General features: G+C 36.2%; 1 protein-coding gene across 1 annotated transcript in view; it reads left to right on the top strand.

Annotated features, from left to right (window-relative positions):
* Window positions 1-20381, top strand: part of APPBP2 (amyloid beta precursor protein binding protein 2) — a 58911-nt gene that overhangs the window by 11387 nt on the left and 27143 nt on the right. Inside the window, exons 2-4 of the mRNA XM_006065460.4 lie at window positions 7119-7207; window positions 9415-9566; window positions 13572-13695. Coding sequence (XP_006065522.2) covers window positions 7119-7207; window positions 9415-9566; window positions 13572-13695 — 365 coding nt within the window. The remainder of the gene's footprint in view (window positions 1-7118; window positions 7208-9414; window positions 9567-13571; window positions 13696-20381) is intronic.

The raw sequence follows: 20381 nt of genomic DNA, 5'->3' as shown, positions 1-20381 counted from the left end.
GTGAATTTATTTAGAGCTAAATTTCAAATGAACTTTGAGATTAGAGAACAAGAATAAATGTATCTTACGTGTGTTAAACAAAACAAAATATTGCTACTTTTATTTACCTTAGAGGTAAAGGATGTACTTGTTTAGCGGTAATGGATGCATTATTTTTAGAAAACGTTTTATTATGGAAAAATTAAACACAAGAGTAGATGGAATAGAATGGATCTCCATGCGTCCATCGCTGAGCTTCAACAGTTACCAATTCTTGGCCAGTTTTACTGCTGAATCTATTTTCTCCAATCCCCTTTCATATAGTATTTAGAAGCACATCATTTAATTTCATCTGTAAATATCTTAGTTGTCATCATACTATTATAACACCAAAGAAAAATTAATAGTAATTCTTTATTAAATTGCCAGTCATTCAAATTTTCGGTTTTTAAATGTCAAATATGTATATAGTTTTACAGTTTGTTTGTTTGGATCAGAATCCAGGTAAGATCTGTGCCTTGGGTGTTGGCTGATATATCTCTTAAGGCTCTGTTGGTCTGTAGATTCCCTATCCATCTGTTTTCTTATCTTTGCAACTTATTTCTTGAAGAAACAGGATCCATTTTCCTTTAGACTCTACAGAGTTTCCTTTGGTTGTGAGATTCCAGTGATAGACCTCTAAAACATTTTCATCATCCCTTGTAGATGTTTCAGCCTTTTTGCTTGTGAATACTTCATAGGTTTCACTGGTTTCAGACCAGTTTTTAAAGCCAAATTCAGGATTTGGGGGCTGTAGATTATCTAGGTAGTATGAATTTGGACTGCATACTTACAAATGTCCTAGGCTAGTTTTAGTTTTTCACAGCAGACTTTGCCAAGGCTGTGGGAGATGTTCTAGACTTTTATTCCTGGGTTTAGTGAGTCAGTTCAGTGCCAGATTCCTTTGCTTAAAAGGATCTGCTGCCCTTAATCCTTCCTATCTATCTGGTCATTGCACTCTGGTCCACAACCACTTGGAGCTATAAAACTATTCTGTTTTTCTTTTCAGCTGTTCTTGAGTTCATGTCTCCTTAATTTGGGGCAGCTGTGAAGTTTCTGCTCTTAATTTCAAACTCGGCTATTTATCCCCAAGTTGTTTTGTGATGTTTTATCCAGCATTGCTCTGTTTGGAAAGAGGCTGCAAAGTTTCTATCTGTTTGTCGGTGCTATCTGCCATATTGCCAGAAGCTTGACTCCCATTCCTTTTCAAATCTCTGCCAAAGTGCTTTCTTCATTGGTCTGGGTTTTTTATTTGTGTTCCTAAAACACTGCCTGTCTGGGTTGTATAATCTGAACATCATTTATTTTCCTACCTGACAGCCTCTGAATTTTAAATCACAGTTCTTTTTTTTTTTTTTTTTTTTTTAAATTTTGGCCACACTACATGACGCGTGGGATGTGGGAACTAAGATGTGGGATCTTAGCTCCCCAGCTAGGGATCGAGCCCACGCTTCCCGCACCCCTGCAGTGGAAGTGCAGAGTCTTAATCATTGGACCACCAGGGACGTCCCTGAAATCACACAGCGGTTCTCACTGTCTTTGTATGTGGTGACCATAGTCACCACTATATTCTCCAGACCTAGGACAATCTGCCGTACACAAATGTTCGTGATATTTATTAAGTTAATTTTAAAAAGTAAGTAGAATGTTCCTAGCTATAATAATCTTGATTTTGATATGAAAATTACAAAGGTTAAACAGGTTCAGTAAGCTGAGAGTTTAATACAATGAATGCACCAGGTACTTGGTAAAAGATCAGATGTCAAATTAGGGAACACCTATTTTTGTCTATAAATTTAAGGAGCTATTACAATTTGTTCTTGATTTTTACATTCAGATACTAGCACCTTATGTTCTGCACTGTAGTTTATTAAGTTTGCATTCAGATTTGCTCTCAGAGTTTATTTATGGGCACGGTGTGTCAGTACAGTAGAGGACAGGACGGGAGCCTAGCAGATGTCGCTTTAAGATGCTTACAGTCTGACTGAGGAGACAGTAAATAACTGTAAAATCAGGGTTTTTCCCTTAATGTCAGATTCATCAGATGAATTTGGGCAATTTCAATAAAAAATTATAGAATAGCAGTATTAAATACTTTATTCTCTAAATGATAAGCTCCAGAGGTAGAGAGTATGTTTTTGATTTTTTGTTTGTTTTTTCCTCTAAGATTCTGAGTTCTACCCAGAGCAGATTGCTGCCAGTTTGGATTTTGCATTCAGATAATATTGAATATATGTCTATTCCTAGGCATTGTGTTGGGCATTGAGAATATAGTGGTGAAAGTGGTCAGAGTGTAGAATGGAATGGAATGACATGTTCAACAAATTATCACTTAAGTGAATGTGTGTATGCCTGCCTTGGTGCACCTGTGGAAGAAAAATACGTGTTATGAGCAAATATAACAGGGAACAGAACTTAGTTTGGGGAGTCAAGGGAAGGTCTCCGAAAAAGTGACGTGTTAGCTGAGACCAATAGGATGGTTACAAATTAACCAAATAAAGAATCATGGCATCAGTGTTCCATGTGCAGGCAGTAGGTTTGTGTACAAAAAGTCAGGAGGTGGAATAAAAGAAAGTTAGTATGGCAGAAATGTGTAGGGGATCAGGGAGAAAGAATGGTGAAAGATGAGGTTTGAAAACTAGTAGGCGTTAGATGACTTTTAGAGACTCGTAGACCACATTAACAATTTTGGATTACGTACACATTGAAGGTGCATGCTTTCAAACAGTAATGGCATGAAATGATTCACTTTTTCAGAAGTTCATTCTGCCTGCTATGTGGACATTGATTAGAGGAGAACAAGAACGGTAATGGAAAGACTCAGTTCAGTTCAGTCGCTCAGTCATGTCTGACTCTTTGCAACCCCGTGGGCTCCAGTCCACCAATCCCGGAGCTTGCTCAAACTCGTGTCCATTGAGTCGGTGATGCCATCCAACCGTCTCATCCTCTGTCGTCCCCTTCTCCTGCCTTCAGTCTTTCCCAGAATCAGGGTCTTTTCCAGTGAGTCAGGTCTTCGCATCAGGTGGCCACAGTATTGGAGCTTCAGCTTCAGCCCTTCCAATGAATATTCAGGACTGATTTCCTTTAGGATTGACTGGTTTGATGGAAAGACTAGTTTTACGAAACATTTGCAGTAATCCGGTAAAAGATGTGAAATACAAATCCTGTACCATAGATGCTCAGGGATTATTGGACTGTTGCGTCCTGCCTTCTCTCTTTTTTCGTTCCGCTTGGTGCTTCTACCATAAGCGCAATATCAGCAGTTCTTCAGTGACTGAAAGAGAGGGGTAACTGTTCCAACAAACGTGAGTGAGATGCATGAGTTTCATAGAGTATGTGTGGGTGAGTGTGTTTGTGACTTCATAGTTATTCTTAGACCATAGTTTTGGGCTGTTTCTTGTATGTCTTTTTCTAAACTTTTCTGAAGTTTTTGTTGTTGGGAATTAGCCTAGATTATTTTGTTTGCTTATTTGATATTAACGCTAAACTGTTCACTCAGCCTGCTAATTTTGGATTGGCTGAGAAAGCAGGTATGTCAGTTCAGAATGTCTTGGGCTAAGGAAGGCTTTCATCTCCATCTTTATCTTCCAAAAAGTTCTCTGGGTTTGAGGCTGTCTTGCATTACCCTTGCAATAGCTGCCCTCAGTTTTTATAGAAAAAATGTTTAGTGTCTGAAAGCCCTTGCTTCTGAAACATCACCAGGAGTTTCACCTCTTTATGTATTCAAGATATTAAATCCTACATAAGTGTGTTCCTAATATTTTACTTTTGTTATATTTTTAATTTTTGTTTACAGTATTTTATACTCATGGACATTTTCGGTGTTTATGAAATCACATATCTCTTCTTCCTTTATGATTTTACCTGTAGTATATAATGCTTTTAGAAGGGCAGTGTTACAAGATAACTTTTAACATGGATGTTACTTAATTGTTTAATATTAATATTTAGAACTTGGATAAGACTGGGATTTATTTTTGTTCTATCAGGAGGTACCTTACTTTGTTTCTGCATTTTTATGCATTCTTTATTAACTATTTTTTTCTTTTAATGATTTTAAAATGCTCCCTTTATCAAATGTTAAGTTTTTATGTATACTAAGATCTGCTTTTGAACTCTGCATTTTGTTCCATTGATTGGTCTATCTTCATACTTGTACAATATTGTTTTAGTTGTATTTTTATTGTCTGTTTTCGTACCTGTTGGGAGATAGTTTACATACTTCTAAAAAATAAATTTGTTCTTTCTTATTTTCTTTAAGGTATCAATAGCTAAAAGTAGTTGCTAGTCTATAACCTCCTTACTCAGTGGGTAGAGAATTTAATATTAAAATACATTATGTAATAATGAACTAAAATAAGTCAAATTTTTTAAAATCTGATGTAAGACTCATTATCAAAGAACCTAGAGCCTCAGTTTTCTTCTTAGCTCTACTCTATAAGATACATGAATCTATGAAGGGATTTGTCTTCTATTATTTCTATAAAAATGTTTTAAATTGCTTGTTTTATACTCTTTCTTACTTCCTGATATAATACCTTTGAAAAGTATTATAGTATAAGTTATAAAGAACATGGATGTAAAGACAGACTGCCTGGAGCCAGATTGTCACCCTGCTTCTTCTTAATTGTATGATTTTGAGCAAGTTATTTAACTTTATATGCCTCAGTTTCCTTATCTGTGGAAGGACAGAATGAGTTGCTTAGGAAAAGTGCTTAGAACAGTACCTGGCACAGTAAATGCTGTTTATTTTGGATTGGTATTCAAAAGTCCTGTTCATATAATGTATAAATTTGCATTTGGGGGGAGAAGCCTGATAAGGTGTTTTGTTTTGTTTTTTAACTGAAGTATGGCTGCTGTGCATGAAAAGATAATTGGATGATTTGAAACAGTTAAATCACTATTCTTTACCTCCAATTTAAATGTGGACCCATTTGTAGCTAGAAAAAGTGAACTGCTGAGAGATTAAAAAAGAAAAAAAGCTTGTGTTTATCAATAGGCATACTTTTAATATATTTAAAATGGTAACTAAGCTTATGGCTTTCCTTCAAACCCCTTTTGTTAGGAAATTTTCAGAATTAAAGGGATATTATGAGTTATAGAACATATAGTTATAGAACATACAGTTTAATTGTTTATTTGACTAGTGAAAGGCAAAAAAGTGGTATAACTTTCATTTCTTATATTTTATAAAAGAAATTCTAAGCATTACGTTTACTAATGGGTTATTTTGATAAGAGACTAAGGTTTTTTTGTCCTAAACTCTTTTTGAAGTGTGTATATGTATGTATTTTGTTAACTGCATTTTTCTGTCCTAAATCAGAAATTTATCATACTGGTAAGTCCCAAAATAGGGGTTTGATTATAGATTCTCAGCTTTATTTTTCCTGAGTTTTTCCTTTGTTGGTTAATCGTGAAGATGTATGTGATGGTAGTGAATTTTATCATATGCATTCCCAGAAGCTCTTTTATTATTTATTTTTACCACAGAAAACATAATCATGTCCAAAAATAGCAAATTTTTCTTAGGAAGGTTTATGGTTAATATGAGTACCCAACCACTGTGTGAAGGTAACATTTCTGCCTCCCCTTCCTGAGCATGTGGGAGGTAGTTCTTACCCTCTCTCCCCCCCAGCAGTCATCATGGATGGTTCACAGACGTCTTCGGGGCGGTGGGTGGGGGACGTGCGTGCTGTGATGAGTCTTGGTTGTTTTACGTGGCCTTCTCCTGGGAAGCATGGGCTCTGGAGCATGCAGGCTCAGTAGTCGTGGTACGGGCTTAGTTGCCCTGTGGCATGTGGGATATTGGTTCCCTGACCAGGGTTCGAACCTCATCCCCAGCACTGGAATGAGGATTCCAACCACTGGACCACCAGGGAAGTCCCTGCAAAGTGGTCATTGTTGCATGGTAGTCCTATATCTACCTAATATGACTGGCAGTCTTCCCTAGTGGCTCAGACAGTAAAGAGTCTGCCTACAAGGCAGGAGGCCAGGGTTTGATCCCTGGGTTGGAAAGATCCCCTGGAGAAGGGAATGGCAACCCACTCTAGTATTCTTGCCTGGAAATTCCCATGGGTGGGGGAGCTGGGCGGGCCCCAATCTATGGAGTTGCAAAGAGTCAGATACGACTGAGCGACTAACACCCCCCCCCCCATACATCCCCCCACCAACACACACACACACTCTCCACCACCATCATGACTAGTGATTTATCCCCGAGTTTGCTGGCTGAGTTTGAAGTATGTTTTCCCTGCACCAAGTTAACTAGCCTATTTGGATAATGAATTCAGAAGTATGTCCTCTTTCTGAAACCCATGTTTTTGTCAAATGAGCTAAGTGTTAAGTGCTTATAATGTAAAAAGTGAGTAGATGGAGCAAAATCTCTGCCTTCCATAAGGCGCTGTATAGCAAATATAAATTGAGTAACATGTGAAGTTGAGGCACGGGAAAGAGGGACAATAGTATTTTTTTTAACTGTGTGTATGTATTATTTGGGATAAACATTTAATACATTTATTTAAATACTGTTTTAAATGGAAGTTTTAGAAAGTCAGGCAAAAGGAATAAATGAGTGACATGATTAGAAATTGTGCCATACTGGATTGCTTTAGACATGATGTACTGTTAGTCTGCTTGTGAAGTTTCATGCCCAGTACTGATCTGAGATTCTTGTGTTCTGAAGAGCCTTTAATGGGGCATAGTGCCTAGTTCTGGCTTCTGAACATTATCTTTGCTATTATTTTGATAATTTTACTTTATCCAGTTTTAAGGAAAAAAGTTGTTTCTTGACTATAACTGTTTTAATGTTTAATAGATAATTACAGTATATAGGACTTTTTGTTACTTAGTGTTTACCAGATACTCTTTTATAAATATTAATATCTAGCTATTATGTGAATTACAGAGATTTGTTAGTTTTGTATTACATTTCTCTTAGCATAAGCATATTTTCTGATATTACTGTGTAATTGTAACTTTGAGCAGTATTCATAATTCATGAAATATTAAGTCCATGAAATTATATTCATAAGTATCATTTAAGTAGAAATTGGCATTAAATTTTATTCAGTGATCTATTTTTTGTTTGTTTTTAATTTCAGCTATACCAACAGGGACGCTTGTGTCAATTGGGCAGTGAATTTTGTGAATTGGAAGTTTTTGGTAAAGTATTGAGAGCTTTGGATAAAAGGTAAATTCATTTTGTAACAATTGTGGTAAACTATACTATACATATTCTGAATTTTACCATTGTGATCATTTTTTAAGTTTACAATTCAGTAGCCTTAACTACATTCATTTTGTTTTGAAACCATCAATACCACCCTTGCTTTCTGCGTTCAAAAAACAAAAATGAATTCATCTTCCGTGTTCTGGCTATTATGTGGTAGGAGTTATATGAAGGTGTAGGTGACATGGCCTTTGATTGTTCTTGCTGTTATTCTTCCCTAAATTTAAATGGCATTTCTTTTTCCTAACCTACATTTCTAGGAAAATAAGAATATAGTTTTACAAAATACTCTATAATCTCTAGTATGAACATTGGCAAGTTGTTTCATTTGTTCAAAAAATTAAGTAAATACTTGTTAGAATCCCTGTATGTGCAGATACTGTTTTAGATGTTGGTTACAGCAGTGATTAAGTTCCTCAAGGTCTCTTCCTCATGGAGTTTGTATTTTAGAAAGGGATAATACAGTAATCAACAAGTAAATCACATTTTTTCACTGTTTAGGGATGCCTTGGGAATGAGGCCTGTGTACTTAGCCTAAGAGAAATTTCTTGGTTAGTTGATTAATTAAAATTAGTCTATAGAAAAATAACAGATGAGAACTTCATTTTGGGACAAGAAGGCTATAGGAAAACTTGCCTAAAAAATCCCTTAAGAAAAGGTTAGTTTTCTGGGATTTGAATTTCTCTGTGCAGTTCTAAAGATGGCCATTGTAAAGATTTAGTGGACTACCTCTCTTTCATCTCTCAGGTTATCTTTCACCAAGTCCAAATCCCTTGGTAAGTGTTTAATGTATTTGTGAAACTAAAAGCATGTAGTTTGACTTTTCCTCCCCTTTATCCAAAGCAGTGACTTGGTTATTTACAGTTTTGTTTAAAACAATTTTTTTTATTGAGATGATTCACATACCATAAACTCACCATTTTGAATTGTACAATTCAGTGGTTTTTAGTATTTTCACAAGTTTTTGCAACTATCACCACTGTTTAATTCTGGAACATTTTCATCATCCCAAAAAGAAATGTGGTACCCATTAACAGTCACTCTGTTTCCCCTTACCCCTAGTCCCTGGCTGACCCGTAATCTACTTTCTGTCTCTGGATGTATGTACTCTAGACATTTCATATAAATGGAATCATATAATATATGCTCTTCTGTGACTGAATTTTACTTATAATGTTTTCAAGATTCATTCGTGGTTGTTTCAGTACTTCATTCCTTTTTATGAATAATTTTCCGTCATGTGGATGTACTGTGTTTTGATTATTTAGTCATCTGTTGATGAACATTTGGGTTGTTTCTACTTTTTGGCTATTATGAATAATGCTGCTGTGAGTGCTCATGGACAAGACTTTGTGTGGACATAGCGTTGTCTTGTGTGCATATGTAACTAGGTTGAGTAACCCCTAAATTGTTTTCCATGGCGGCTGCACCATTTTATGTCCCTGCTACCATGTATGAGGGCTTCCCAGGGGGCGCTAGTGGTAAAGAACCCACCTGCCAATGCAAGAGGACCAAGTTTGATCCCTGGGTCGGGAAGATCCCCTGGAGGAGGGCTTGGCAACCCACTCCAGTATTCTTGCCTGGAGAATCCCCACGGACAGAGGAGCCTGGTGGGCTACAGCCCATAGGGTCGCAAGAGTCGGACACAACTAGTATGACTTAGCACTCATACACGCACCCATGTATGAAGGTTCAAATTTTTCCATATCCTTGCCATCACTTTTTTTTTAAGTAGTATTATAGCCATCTTAGATGGTGTGAAGTGGTATCTCATTTGTGAGTTGATTTGCATTTCCCTAATGACTAATGATATTGAGTATCTTTTCTTGTGGTTATTGGCCATTGGAAATCTCTGTTAAAATCTAGTGCCCATTTTTAAATTGGGTCATTGTTGAACTACAAGATAATTTGGTTTTTAAAATTGATGTTAGAAGTTCATTTTATCCTTCACAGTCATCAGTGTACACATACAGAATCACTGGATCCACTGAGTGAAAAATACTAGGCTAACTGTGAATTATTATGGCATCATAGGCAAAAAGCTGCTTTTTATCTTATCCCATCTTTGAAAATAATGGTATTATTACTTCAAAAAGGCACGTGTTTTCAAAAAGGACAAAATATGTTACCTTTATAATAACAATAATGACCTTTTCCTTCTCTTTCAGACATTTGCTTCATCATTGTTTCCAGGCTTTGATGGATCATGGTGTGAAAGTTGCTTCAGTCTTAGCCTACTCATTCAGTAGACGGTGCTCTTACATAGCAGAATCAGATGCTGCAGTAAAGGAGAAAGCCATTCAGGTTGGCTTTGTCTTAGGTAGGTGATGGTGAAATAGAGGAGTGTTTTGTCCTGTGACATGACTCAGAATTAAACCTGCTGGCATTAAAGGATTCTCCCAGTACATTCCCAAAGTCAACATAAGGAGGTTATGAGAGAAACATCAGAAGAACTAGGTGTGATACATTGAACATTAACTTTGTGCTACGGGCTATACTATGCATTTAAATACTATCTTTCAAAAAAAACCCTCGTGAAATTCCAGTGATGTGATGGTATTAATAGCATTTTACAAATGAGGAAATAGACTCAGAAAAGTTGAGTAACTTGCTCAAGTCACATAGTAATGGAGCTAAGTTTAGAGCCCTGTGGGTTTGTGATTCCAACCACTTACCTTCCCACTGTGTCAAACTGCTACCAAACCTCTTTCATAGCTGTGACATGGGGCAAAGTTCTTTTGGGACCTGAGCTTTCCCATCTCTAAAATGAGGGTAAATCTGCATTTCTTGTGGGCATATTCAAGAATATTGAAAACATAAATGGAAAAGGATTCTAAAAAGATTTTTATGCTACACGTACAGAAAACTATTGTTTACCTTTTGCATAACATTTTAATATGCCTTTTATAAATTATTTACATAGGTAAATATGTTTCAGGCACTTATTATTGAAGTTATTGCTACCCTTTTTTGTCAAATATTTTGAAATGATTGTGGATTCACTGACACTATCAAAACCAGGAAATTGATACTGGTTTAATAGTTTTACCTAGACTACAAACCTATTAGGTCAACCAAAACGTCTGTTCGAGTTTTTCTGTAACATCTTACAGAAATACTCAAAGGAACTTTCTGACCAATCCAATATTTAACATTCATTGATTTTTATATATACTCATTTGTGTGTTTAATTTAAATGTAGTTGACCTACAATATTATGTTGGTTTCAGGCATACTGCACAATGATTTGGAATTTGTGTACATTATGAAATGATTGCATGACAAGTATAGTCCCCATACAAAGTTATTACAGTAATATTGACCATGTTTCTTAGGCTGTATGTTACATTCCTGTGGCTTATTTATTTTCTCACTGGAGGTTCATACCTCTTAATCCCCTTCACCTATTTCACCCCATCCCTACCTCCTTTCCCTGGCAACCAGCTGTTTGGTTGGTGTATTTATGACTCTATTTTCGTTTTGTTTTGGTTTTAGATTCTACATATAAGTGAGGTAATATGATATTTTTCTTTCTCTGACTTAATTCATTTAGCGTGATAACCTTTAGATTTATCTGTGTTGTTGCAAGATTTCTCCTTTTCAAAAAAATTGTGATTGGATAGTACTCTATGTGTGTATAAATGTATCTCATACCTTTTTTATCCATTCATCTATTGATGGATATTTAGGTTGCTTCCATATCTTGGCTGTTATAAATAATGCTGCAGTGAACATTGGGGTGCATGTATCTTTTTAAATTAGTGTGTTTGCCTTTTTTTGGGTAAATACTAAGAAGTGAGACTGCTGAATCATATAGCAGTTCTATTTGTTATTTTTTGAGCAACCTTCATACTGTTTTCCATAGTAGCTGTGCCAATTTACAATCCTACAAACAGTGCAGGAGGATCCTTCTCATGAATACTTGTTAATTGTTGTTTTGTGGTAATAGCCATCCTGACAGGTAGGAGGTGATATCTCATTGCGGTTTTGATATGCATTTCCCTGATATTTAGTGATGAGAAGCATCTTTTCATGTATCTGTTGGTCATCTGTAAGTCTTTTTTGGAAAAATGTCTGTTCAGGTTCTCTGTCCATTTTTAACTGGAGTGTTTGATTTTTGAGTTGTCGTGTGTGCTTTTTCTATGCAGTTGATTCCATGTAAGTATTTATATAACCACCATTACCATCAGGATACAGGACTGTCCCATCATCACATTCTACCATTCTTTTTTTAAAAAATTATTTATTTATTTTAATTGGAGGATAATTGCTTTACAATATTGTGATGGTTTTTGCCATACATCAACATGAATCTGCCACAGGTATACATGTGTCATCCCCCCCATCCTGAACCTCCCTCCCACCTCCCTCCCCACCCTGTCCCTCTGGGTTGTCGCAGAGCACCAACTTTGGATGCTCTGCTTCATGCATCAAACTTGCCCTGGTCGTGTATTTTACATATGTCTACCATTCATTTTTAACTTCTCACATTAACGTGTATGTCTCTTTCTCTCTTGCATGTCCACATATATTCTTCATCAACAAGTTTTCATGATCATTTCCTTCAATATTAGAGAAAAATTTTTGTAGTGGTCATAGACAGTTTGCTGGAGGAATTCAACATTCTTTTCCAAAAAGAATTTTCAGCATTTATCCTTTGATAGTCCCATGGACTATAAATTGCAACACAGAATTATGACTTAAGAATGTCTGTTAACAGTAGACTGTTTGTGATCTTGATGAATGTTAATATTGACATCCATTTAGTCCTAGATGGTCTTGTAAATATCTGTGTGGTAGATTTTTAGTATCAAGGAAGATGAAAGGCAGGAAGGCTAATATTCACTGAGCTCTTCTGTTGTCTCTACACTCATACCAATCTGCCCTCTTTAAGGAGCCAGATTGAACAACTATATTATCAGTCTTGATCCTAAAATTACTGAAACAGTGAAAAAACTTCATACCAGAAGTCTGTGTGATGTATACTTTTTTTAAAATTGCAGCTTTATTGAGATGTACTTCATGGGCCACGCAGTTTACCCAGTCAAAGTATACAGTTCAAAGGTTTTTAAACTTAAGATCCCACAAGCTGCACGGTCATCGCAAAGCTGGGCCCCTGCTCCACTGGTGCGGGTGCCTCAGAGTTCTGAGAAGAGGGCCCGTGGGTCTAGAATCGTGACCTCGAGGAGGGGCACCTCAGTGACTAGTTGTTTGATGGGATACTGTGCATCTAGAGCTGTAAGTGTTGGAAATCTGCAACTGGAATTGACTTCCAGAGATGATTTGCACTGCCCGAGTAAAGAAGCGTTACCTGTGGGCACTGTCAGCAGAGCCCTTTCTGACAGAAACCGGAAGGTACTGGGGAGTGTCTCTTACTCCTGCAGTCTTGCAGCCTTCTCTCTAATGCCTTCTTTGGTAGAGACTACCAGGGAACCAACTGGCAAAGGAGAAATGTGATAATAGAGTCCTAGCCCTGTGTCATCAAAGCCTAGAAGGGTTGGTTTGAAGCTGAAAAACATGATAGCCTAATAACCAGCACAATGCCCAGTATGTTGAGAGGGTGAGTAGGAGATTGCTTAATATGAATATTACAATCTCATTAATCCAGTCATTTAGTGAGCACCCTAAAATAATAATCATATTTAGGGGAAGAAATATTCTAAAGAACACTTCTCTCCATTTAAAATATTTGTTTCATTACACACAATTAAACATAAAACACCAGACTGAGCAAAATATTTTTTCTTCAACCCAGCTCCTGTTGACACTATTAAGACTAGTTGGTACAATCAAAAAATGTATTAAACCACTAGGAGGCGGTCATGAGCCTCAAAAAAGATGGACAGTATTATTCTAAGGAGGTGATGCCCAGATGCTCAGTGCATTAGGACTGTTGAAGGACAGCGATTTGATTTTTTGCTAAAAAAAAAAAAAAAATTGAGATGATCTAGCACTACTGTTTCTTTTAATCTGTGTGTCCTCTGTAATGTGGTTTATTGTAAGAAGATGAAGTTTATTTGAAAAGTTAACATTAACCCTGCATGATGAAAATGTTAGAAAAATCACTAAATATAGTGGCTAATTAACTGGAAAATGTCAGTGGAATATTTTTAGAGGGTTAAAACTCTTGATTCCTTATTCAGGGTGTCAACTTGGATCTAATGCCGCTAGTTTGTTTGAAAGTTTTTTTTAAATTTCATAGTTGGTGTCTTTGTTTTGGACTAGAAAGCACAGAGGTTTTTTCCATTTTAGATAACGTTCATGGTAAGCATGCTTTCAGGTGATTGTTAAATTATCTGAAGATTTTGGTTTCTCTTGTCCTCAGGTGGCTTTCTTTCAGACGCAGGCTGGTACAGTGATGCCGAGAAGGTTTTTCTGTCTTGCCTTCAGTTGTGTACTCTACACGATGAGATGCCTCATTGGTTTCGTGCAGTAGAATGTTGTGTGAGGTAAGTTGGAGTGGTCCTGTGTTACATGCTGTAATGGTGTTAGTGGCTTTTCTAGTTCTAGCTCATCTAAGCAAACGCCAACATTTGATTAACCTTCTGAGATGACATTCATGTGTCAGTTTCACTAGTCTGGTCTCCTGTCTCTCATCTCCAAAACACAGTTATCTTGCTACAGACAGCTTAGATTGAAGTATTATGAACCAGACTGTGTTTTATATATATCTCTTTTCTTTGTCATAGACCTCGTTTGTTCATTCATTCAACAAATATTTATAGAATGCTGCACTAGGCACTGGATGCTTGGAGAAGAAATATACTTTTTTCTTGGGTGTTTTTTTGTTTGCTTGTAACAAACAGAAATGTTTGTTTACATTTCTGGAATCGTACATAACCTGATTAATATTTTACTTATAAATAACTTCTTGAAAATTCATTTTTTAACAGATATACTTAAAGGCGAGCAAATTCAGAAGGACTCGGTGCTTTTATGATCTTTATTTTTTTGTACATGTAGCATTTAGTTTTAGCTGTTTTCATGTAGGTTTTCTCTGTGTCCCCCCCCAATTTGATTTGACATTTCTTTAAAAGAATTTTTTTAATATATAAAACTAAAGGAAAGTTGAAATAAAGTTTAAAAAATAATGAAGAAATTCTTTGTCATAAGTTAACCAGAGTCTGGTCAATTTACTGAATTTATTATATTTTTACTGAATAAGTGATGATATTTCTTGTGTATCTTAGAAATGAGTTAATTAAATCTGAACCTCTTGAGAGCTGGAATATAGGTTCTTTTACATAAAACCATTGTTGATTTATATTAACATTTACTAATGCTCTCTGCTCAGTCTTTTGAGGTTATTATACTGTTTTATACAGGGCTCACTTGTGTTAGACAGAACTTCAAATCCTGAAGTATAATGTAGAAACTTAGTTATAAATAATATTTTAGAAGCTTAGGACAATTGCCCAGAGATATTTTATGATAAATTATAGTAATAATTGCAACCCCAATAATTGTAGCCCACCAAGTTCTTCTGTCCGTGGAGTTCTCCAGGCAAGAATACTGGAGTGGGTAGCCATTCCCTTCTTCAGTGGAATCTTCCTGACCCAGGGATCGAACTCTAGTCTCCAGCATTGCAGGCAGATTCTTTACCATCTGAGCCACCAGGGAAGCTCCAATAATAATAATAATAATAATTGTGTGCAGAAGCTATAAAAGGATTGGTTATTGGGCCTATACTTTGTAGTACTGATAAAAAATAATCTGTGTCATCTTTCCTCTCCACTTCTGCCTAGGAATAGGAAACTTGACTATATATCATGGGATTTTAGGGGCTAGCTAAATGTTTCTTTGTGTATGAACTAGTTAACTTAGAATTTTAACAATCCATTTTGTATGATGTCATTGTAGATTCCTCTTTCATAGCAGGCAGTCTTTTGACCTACAGGTATAACATTTTCTTCTTATATATGCTTGCTTTTTACTCATGAAGTCAGATTTATTTCTTTTGGATAGCTAACATTTCTCTTGTCTGTCTGATTTTAAGGCTCTTATATAAATTTTACATCAATATAACCAAAAGATTTTGTTTTCTCCCAGGACTAGGGCTCCTCTTCTCTTTCCTGTCTTTTATTAACTTTAGCATGTAGCTCACTATGTTGGTAAATGTTACAGGCAAGGAGAAGGGCAAAAGGCTCATGCCAGCTGAGTTCTTTTTTTCAGACAGAAAAAATAGTTTTCCTAGAAGCCTAGGCCTGTCTTCTTTGCTTACCTCTCTTCGAAACTAGAAAGCTGGACAGACTCTGCATATCCCCCAACCAGTATAACGTGGTCTGGGGAGCAGAACGTTTTTAATTGTGCATTTTACTGCTCCAAATGAACTCATGGGTCTACATTAAGGAAGGAGGAGAGAGGAAAATATTGGATAGGTTACTTTAATTCAGTTACTGTTTTGGCTGTCTTTAGAACAAACACATATGAATAGAAAAATGCCTGTGCCAAGAAACATCTGTTTATAATACTAGCTTACTGCCTGTATACCTAGACATCTTGTTCTTAAGAATTTGAAATTTCAGAATAAAATTGGCTTCTGCACAGCTATACTTGATAAATTCTTGGTCATGATAGGCATACATAAAGTTTTTAGTATTATAGTAGTATTGTTTGAAAAAAAGATTAAATTATTCTTAGCTTTTGAGTTGGGAAAACTCTGTTTTGGAGAACAGATGCTAATGAAATCCTTTAGCCAGCCCCAGGAGTTTTGAGCCTAATCTAAGAGTGTGTTTTTAAATTTAATAGCACAAAATCAGTTTCTAATTGGGATGGAATGAAAGCAGTATAGAGCAGATGTTGGAGAATCATCTTGTTAAACCTGGTACCATTTCTCAGTCTTTGTTTTTTTCCTTGAAGACACGACTTAGTTTCTCTTACTTTAATTTTTCTATTTAATAACTTTGTTCTGCGTATGCCTGTGTCAATTACCAAACAAATCGAAAACATTCAGAAATCTATGAAGAAGAAAATAAATATGATCTGTAACCCTGCTGCCCAGAAATAACCACAGTTATTATTTTGGTATATTTGGGGGATTTTAAGTGAAAAATTGAACTTGCCAAACCGAGAGGAAAAGACTTGAATCTAGATTGAAGAAAGAACCCTGAGCCCTAGGAAGATGAATTTCTTGAAATCTAAGAATAAGTAGAAATTAGAAGCTAGGAGACAATAGCAGTATCTCAATTACTCTGAAAATACTATACAACATTTAGGATAAAATTCAAATTTTTCAAGTGTATAGAGACCAAATATACCTCCATGTCTTTTTCCTAAGGAAAACAGTCAAGAAATTTCTCTAACCAGATAAAAGTTCAGTAATAGCAAATCTCAAGGTAGGGGAAGGTAGTGTAGAAACAGTGATAAATAGTGAGTATTGTAATATATACTAGACATAATGGAGTAGAAAGAGCATGAAGAACAAATTGTGAATTTGTAATATGTCTTATATAAGGATTTTTTTTTTTCAAACTGGAAATGAAAAGGAAATTATAGAAATGAAAAAACAGGGATTTCCCTAGTGGTTCAGTGGCTAAGACTCCAAGCTCCCAGTGCAGGAAGTGTGGGTTCAGTCCCTGGTTGGGAAATAGATCCCACATGCTGCAACTGAAAGATCCAGCGTACCACAAGGAAGGTCAAAGATCTTAGTGCCTCAGCCAAGACCTGGTATAGCCAAAGAAATAAGTGTTTTTTAAAATAAGGAAATAAATTCTCAGTTACCACCTAAATGTAAGATGATTTTCTTTTTCCACCTGAAAATTGAAGAGTTGCCTTACAAAGCCCCTCTTATTATGTGATGTTCTTTCAAGTCTGTTGTTTTAAACAACAAAATACTATTTGGGAAAGAAATGTTAACCTGAAAACTTAGCCTGTGCCAGCATTGGGAAACTCATAGAGATCACCTGCCCCAATTTTCTTTTTAAGAAAGTAATGAAGAACTTCCCTGGTGGTCCGGTGGTTAAGAATCTGCCTGCCAATGCAGGGGAAATGGGTTTGATCCCTAGTCTGGGAAGATTCCACATGCCCTGGGGCAGTTAAGCCCATGCTCCACAACTACAGAGCCTGTGCTCTATAGTTCATGTGAGGCAACTACTGAAGCTGAAGTGTCAGAACTCCTGAAACCATGTGCTCTAACTCCTGAAGCCTGTGTGCTCTGGAGCCCGTGCTCCACAATGAGAGGAGCTACTGCAGTGAGATGCCTGCGCACTGCGGCTACAGAAAGCCTGCAAGCAAGGAAGACCCCATGCAGCCAAAAAGAAAGAAAGAAAGTATTGGAATTTAATATGTTAAGAATTACTCTGGAAATCATAGCCTTATAGATGTGTTAGATATCTTTATTAACTGGCTTCTTGAATATTTCTTTGAAATGTAATGGATTAAGTGACTTGGTTGCAGAAATTATGGATGTCCACTTGTCTTAGGCAGAAGGAGAAAGCCCAGTGGTCTTAATTCTTTGCAAATGGTTGATGGTACCTTTGGATAAAATTTCTAGTGACATTATACCAGGCTCAAAAGTGCTAATTTTCAAACAAGTGAAAATGTTTTACTCTGAAAAACTGTTAGGTGATTCAAAAAGTAGTTTGATGATGAAAATAAATGTTTTAAGATGCATGTGAACAGTTTACTAACATTTCATAAATTGCAAGGAAGAAAAGTTTTAAAATTTTAGGTTTAAAATATTTATAACATAAAGATGATTTAAATATTAGAGATTTCAAAATTTTATCATATATATCCCTAAAACTTAGTATGTTCAAGTTGGCAGAAAACCTTTTTGGATAGAAGGTGGAGGCTGATGTTATTATGTTCAGGTTGCTTTATACTGGGCATATATGATAGCCTATTTTAAAAGTATGTATTTGGAAAAATGTAGTACTATAAGGAAGTATTATAACAGTCTCATCTTGGTGCAGGGAATATGAATGGCTGTCATTATTTAATGTTCAAACATTGTCAGTGCTTAGGGAGGGGTATATAATAAATTGATTAATGGAAAAACATGATAGACATTCCAAATTAGAATAGTGAGAGTAGAGTGGTAAGAATGATTGAAGACGTGTCCAAGCAAGATACAAGCAAAGAGAATAGAGGACATAACTAAGTATGATCAATGAAAAATGTGAAACAAAATCAAATACAAGTGTCATTACAGTACATGTAAATGGGTTCAATTCCCCTATCTAGAGACAGTGACTGCCAAGAAGGTGAAAAAATGAAACCCGGCTATATACTGTTAAAAGAAAATAGCCTCAAACAGTAATATCAACAATAAAAGCAGAATTCAGTATAAAAAACCCATTAGTTAATTAAAAAGGATGTTGATAATAAAACGTACAATCCACAAACTAAAAGGTCACAAACCCAGGTATCAGCCCTCTATGGCTTGGACAGAGGAGTTTGGCGGGCTACTGTCCATGGGGTCACCGAGAGTCAGACCTGACTGAGCATGCACACACATGGGCACGTAAGCAGTACACTGTAAAAATACAAAGAATTTGATTTTAAAAATATATGTAAAAGTCAAGTATCTCCAAAGTAGGTTAATTCAGAATTCATAGAGGTTATCAGGGTACTAGGTTTTCCCCATCTTTTCACTCCTCTAATCTCCAGTGGCTGTAAGAATGCTCCTGTGGTTTGAGGTATCCCATGCAGATTCCGCATTGTCCAGCAGAAGACAGACTGTATTTTATCTCTGATGACAAAAGAGCCTTTCTTGGAAACCACCAAGCTGACCTACCCTTGTGTCTCATTAGGCAGAGCTAGATCATTTGTTTACCTCTGAATCAGTCACTGGCAATCTGAATAGGATCACTATGTTAGGATTGGCTTAAATGATTGGCTTAAACTAATGATTTACTCATGAGTCCTATAAGAAAGGAGTCAGTGCCTCACAAAATCAGGGTTCTACCAATAAGCATGAGATGAGGAAAATGCCTTGGTTAGGGAACCAGCAGTATCTGTCTCCTCGCACAGTGCTTTGCTCCCCCATTTAAAATTAAAACCACACCAGATAGGTTATTTATTAGAAATACAGAGTTACCTAAACTGACCCAAGAAAAAAATAGAAATTCTTAATGAAATCTAGAGCAAATTGATAGAATCAGAAATCAGAAAAGTCCAGGACCAGAAGGAAAATTTTTTAAATAATTTTTTAAAAAATGTGGCAAAACTAGAATCCTCATGCATTGCTAATGAAAATGTAAAACGGAGCAGCTGCTATGGAATAGTTTGGTGGTTTTTTAAAAAGATGAACACAAAAATTACCATATAACCCAGCAGTTTCAGCCCTAGATATATATATCCCAAAGAATTGAAAACTGGGATGCAAACAGGTAAGTGTATGCTAGTGATCATTGCAGAATGTTTCACACTGGTCAGAACGTAGAAATGACTCAAGTATCCGCCGACAAAAGAACCCTTGAGCAACGTGGGTTTGAACTGTTGAGTGTCCACTTAATACACAGATTTTTTTTCAGTACATGCATAATACAGTACTACATGGTCTACTGTTGGTTGAATCCATGGATACAAAGGCCTGACTGTAAACTTATATGAGAATTTTTTTTTTCTTTACTGGCCTAAAGGGTCAGTGCCCCAACCTCCAAATTGTTCAAGAGTCAGTTGTGGATATACAGCAAAATAATATTCAACCAACTTTGATATATGCTACAATATAGGTGAGTTTCGAAAGTAATATTCTAAGTGAAATATGACAGATACAAAACCACAAATACTGTATGATTTTACTTAAATATCTAGAATAGATAAATTTATAGAAACAGGTAGATTGAGGTTACCAGCAGCTGGGGGATGTACAGAGAGAATGGGAAGCTATTGTATATTATAGAGTGTCTGGGGTGATGAAAATGTTATGGAAATGCAAGATGATTCATTAAAAAATACACTTGGATAAGCGGGAGAGAATTTTTTTTCCCCTTCACGTTTACTTTTAACATACTTTGGTCATGTCTGTCTAAAACTAGTTATCTTGCTCAATCTTATAGTAAATATATTTATAAACTAGTGGCCTTTGACCAGGGGTTGTGAAGTGAAAGTCGCTCAGTCGTGTCTGACTCTTTGCGACCCCATATACTGTCCATGGAATTCTCCAGGCTAGACTACTGGAGTGGGTAGC

This window comes from Bubalus bubalis, chromosome 3 (assembly GCF_019923935.1).
Source record: "Bubalus bubalis isolate 160015118507 breed Murrah chromosome 3, NDDB_SH_1, whole genome shotgun sequence".
Classification (NCBI taxonomy): Eukaryota; Metazoa; Chordata; class Mammalia; order Artiodactyla; family Bovidae; genus Bubalus; species Bubalus bubalis.
The sequence above is the reverse complement of the archived record's forward strand: the minus strand, read 5'-3'. Positions and strand labels throughout refer to the sequence as shown.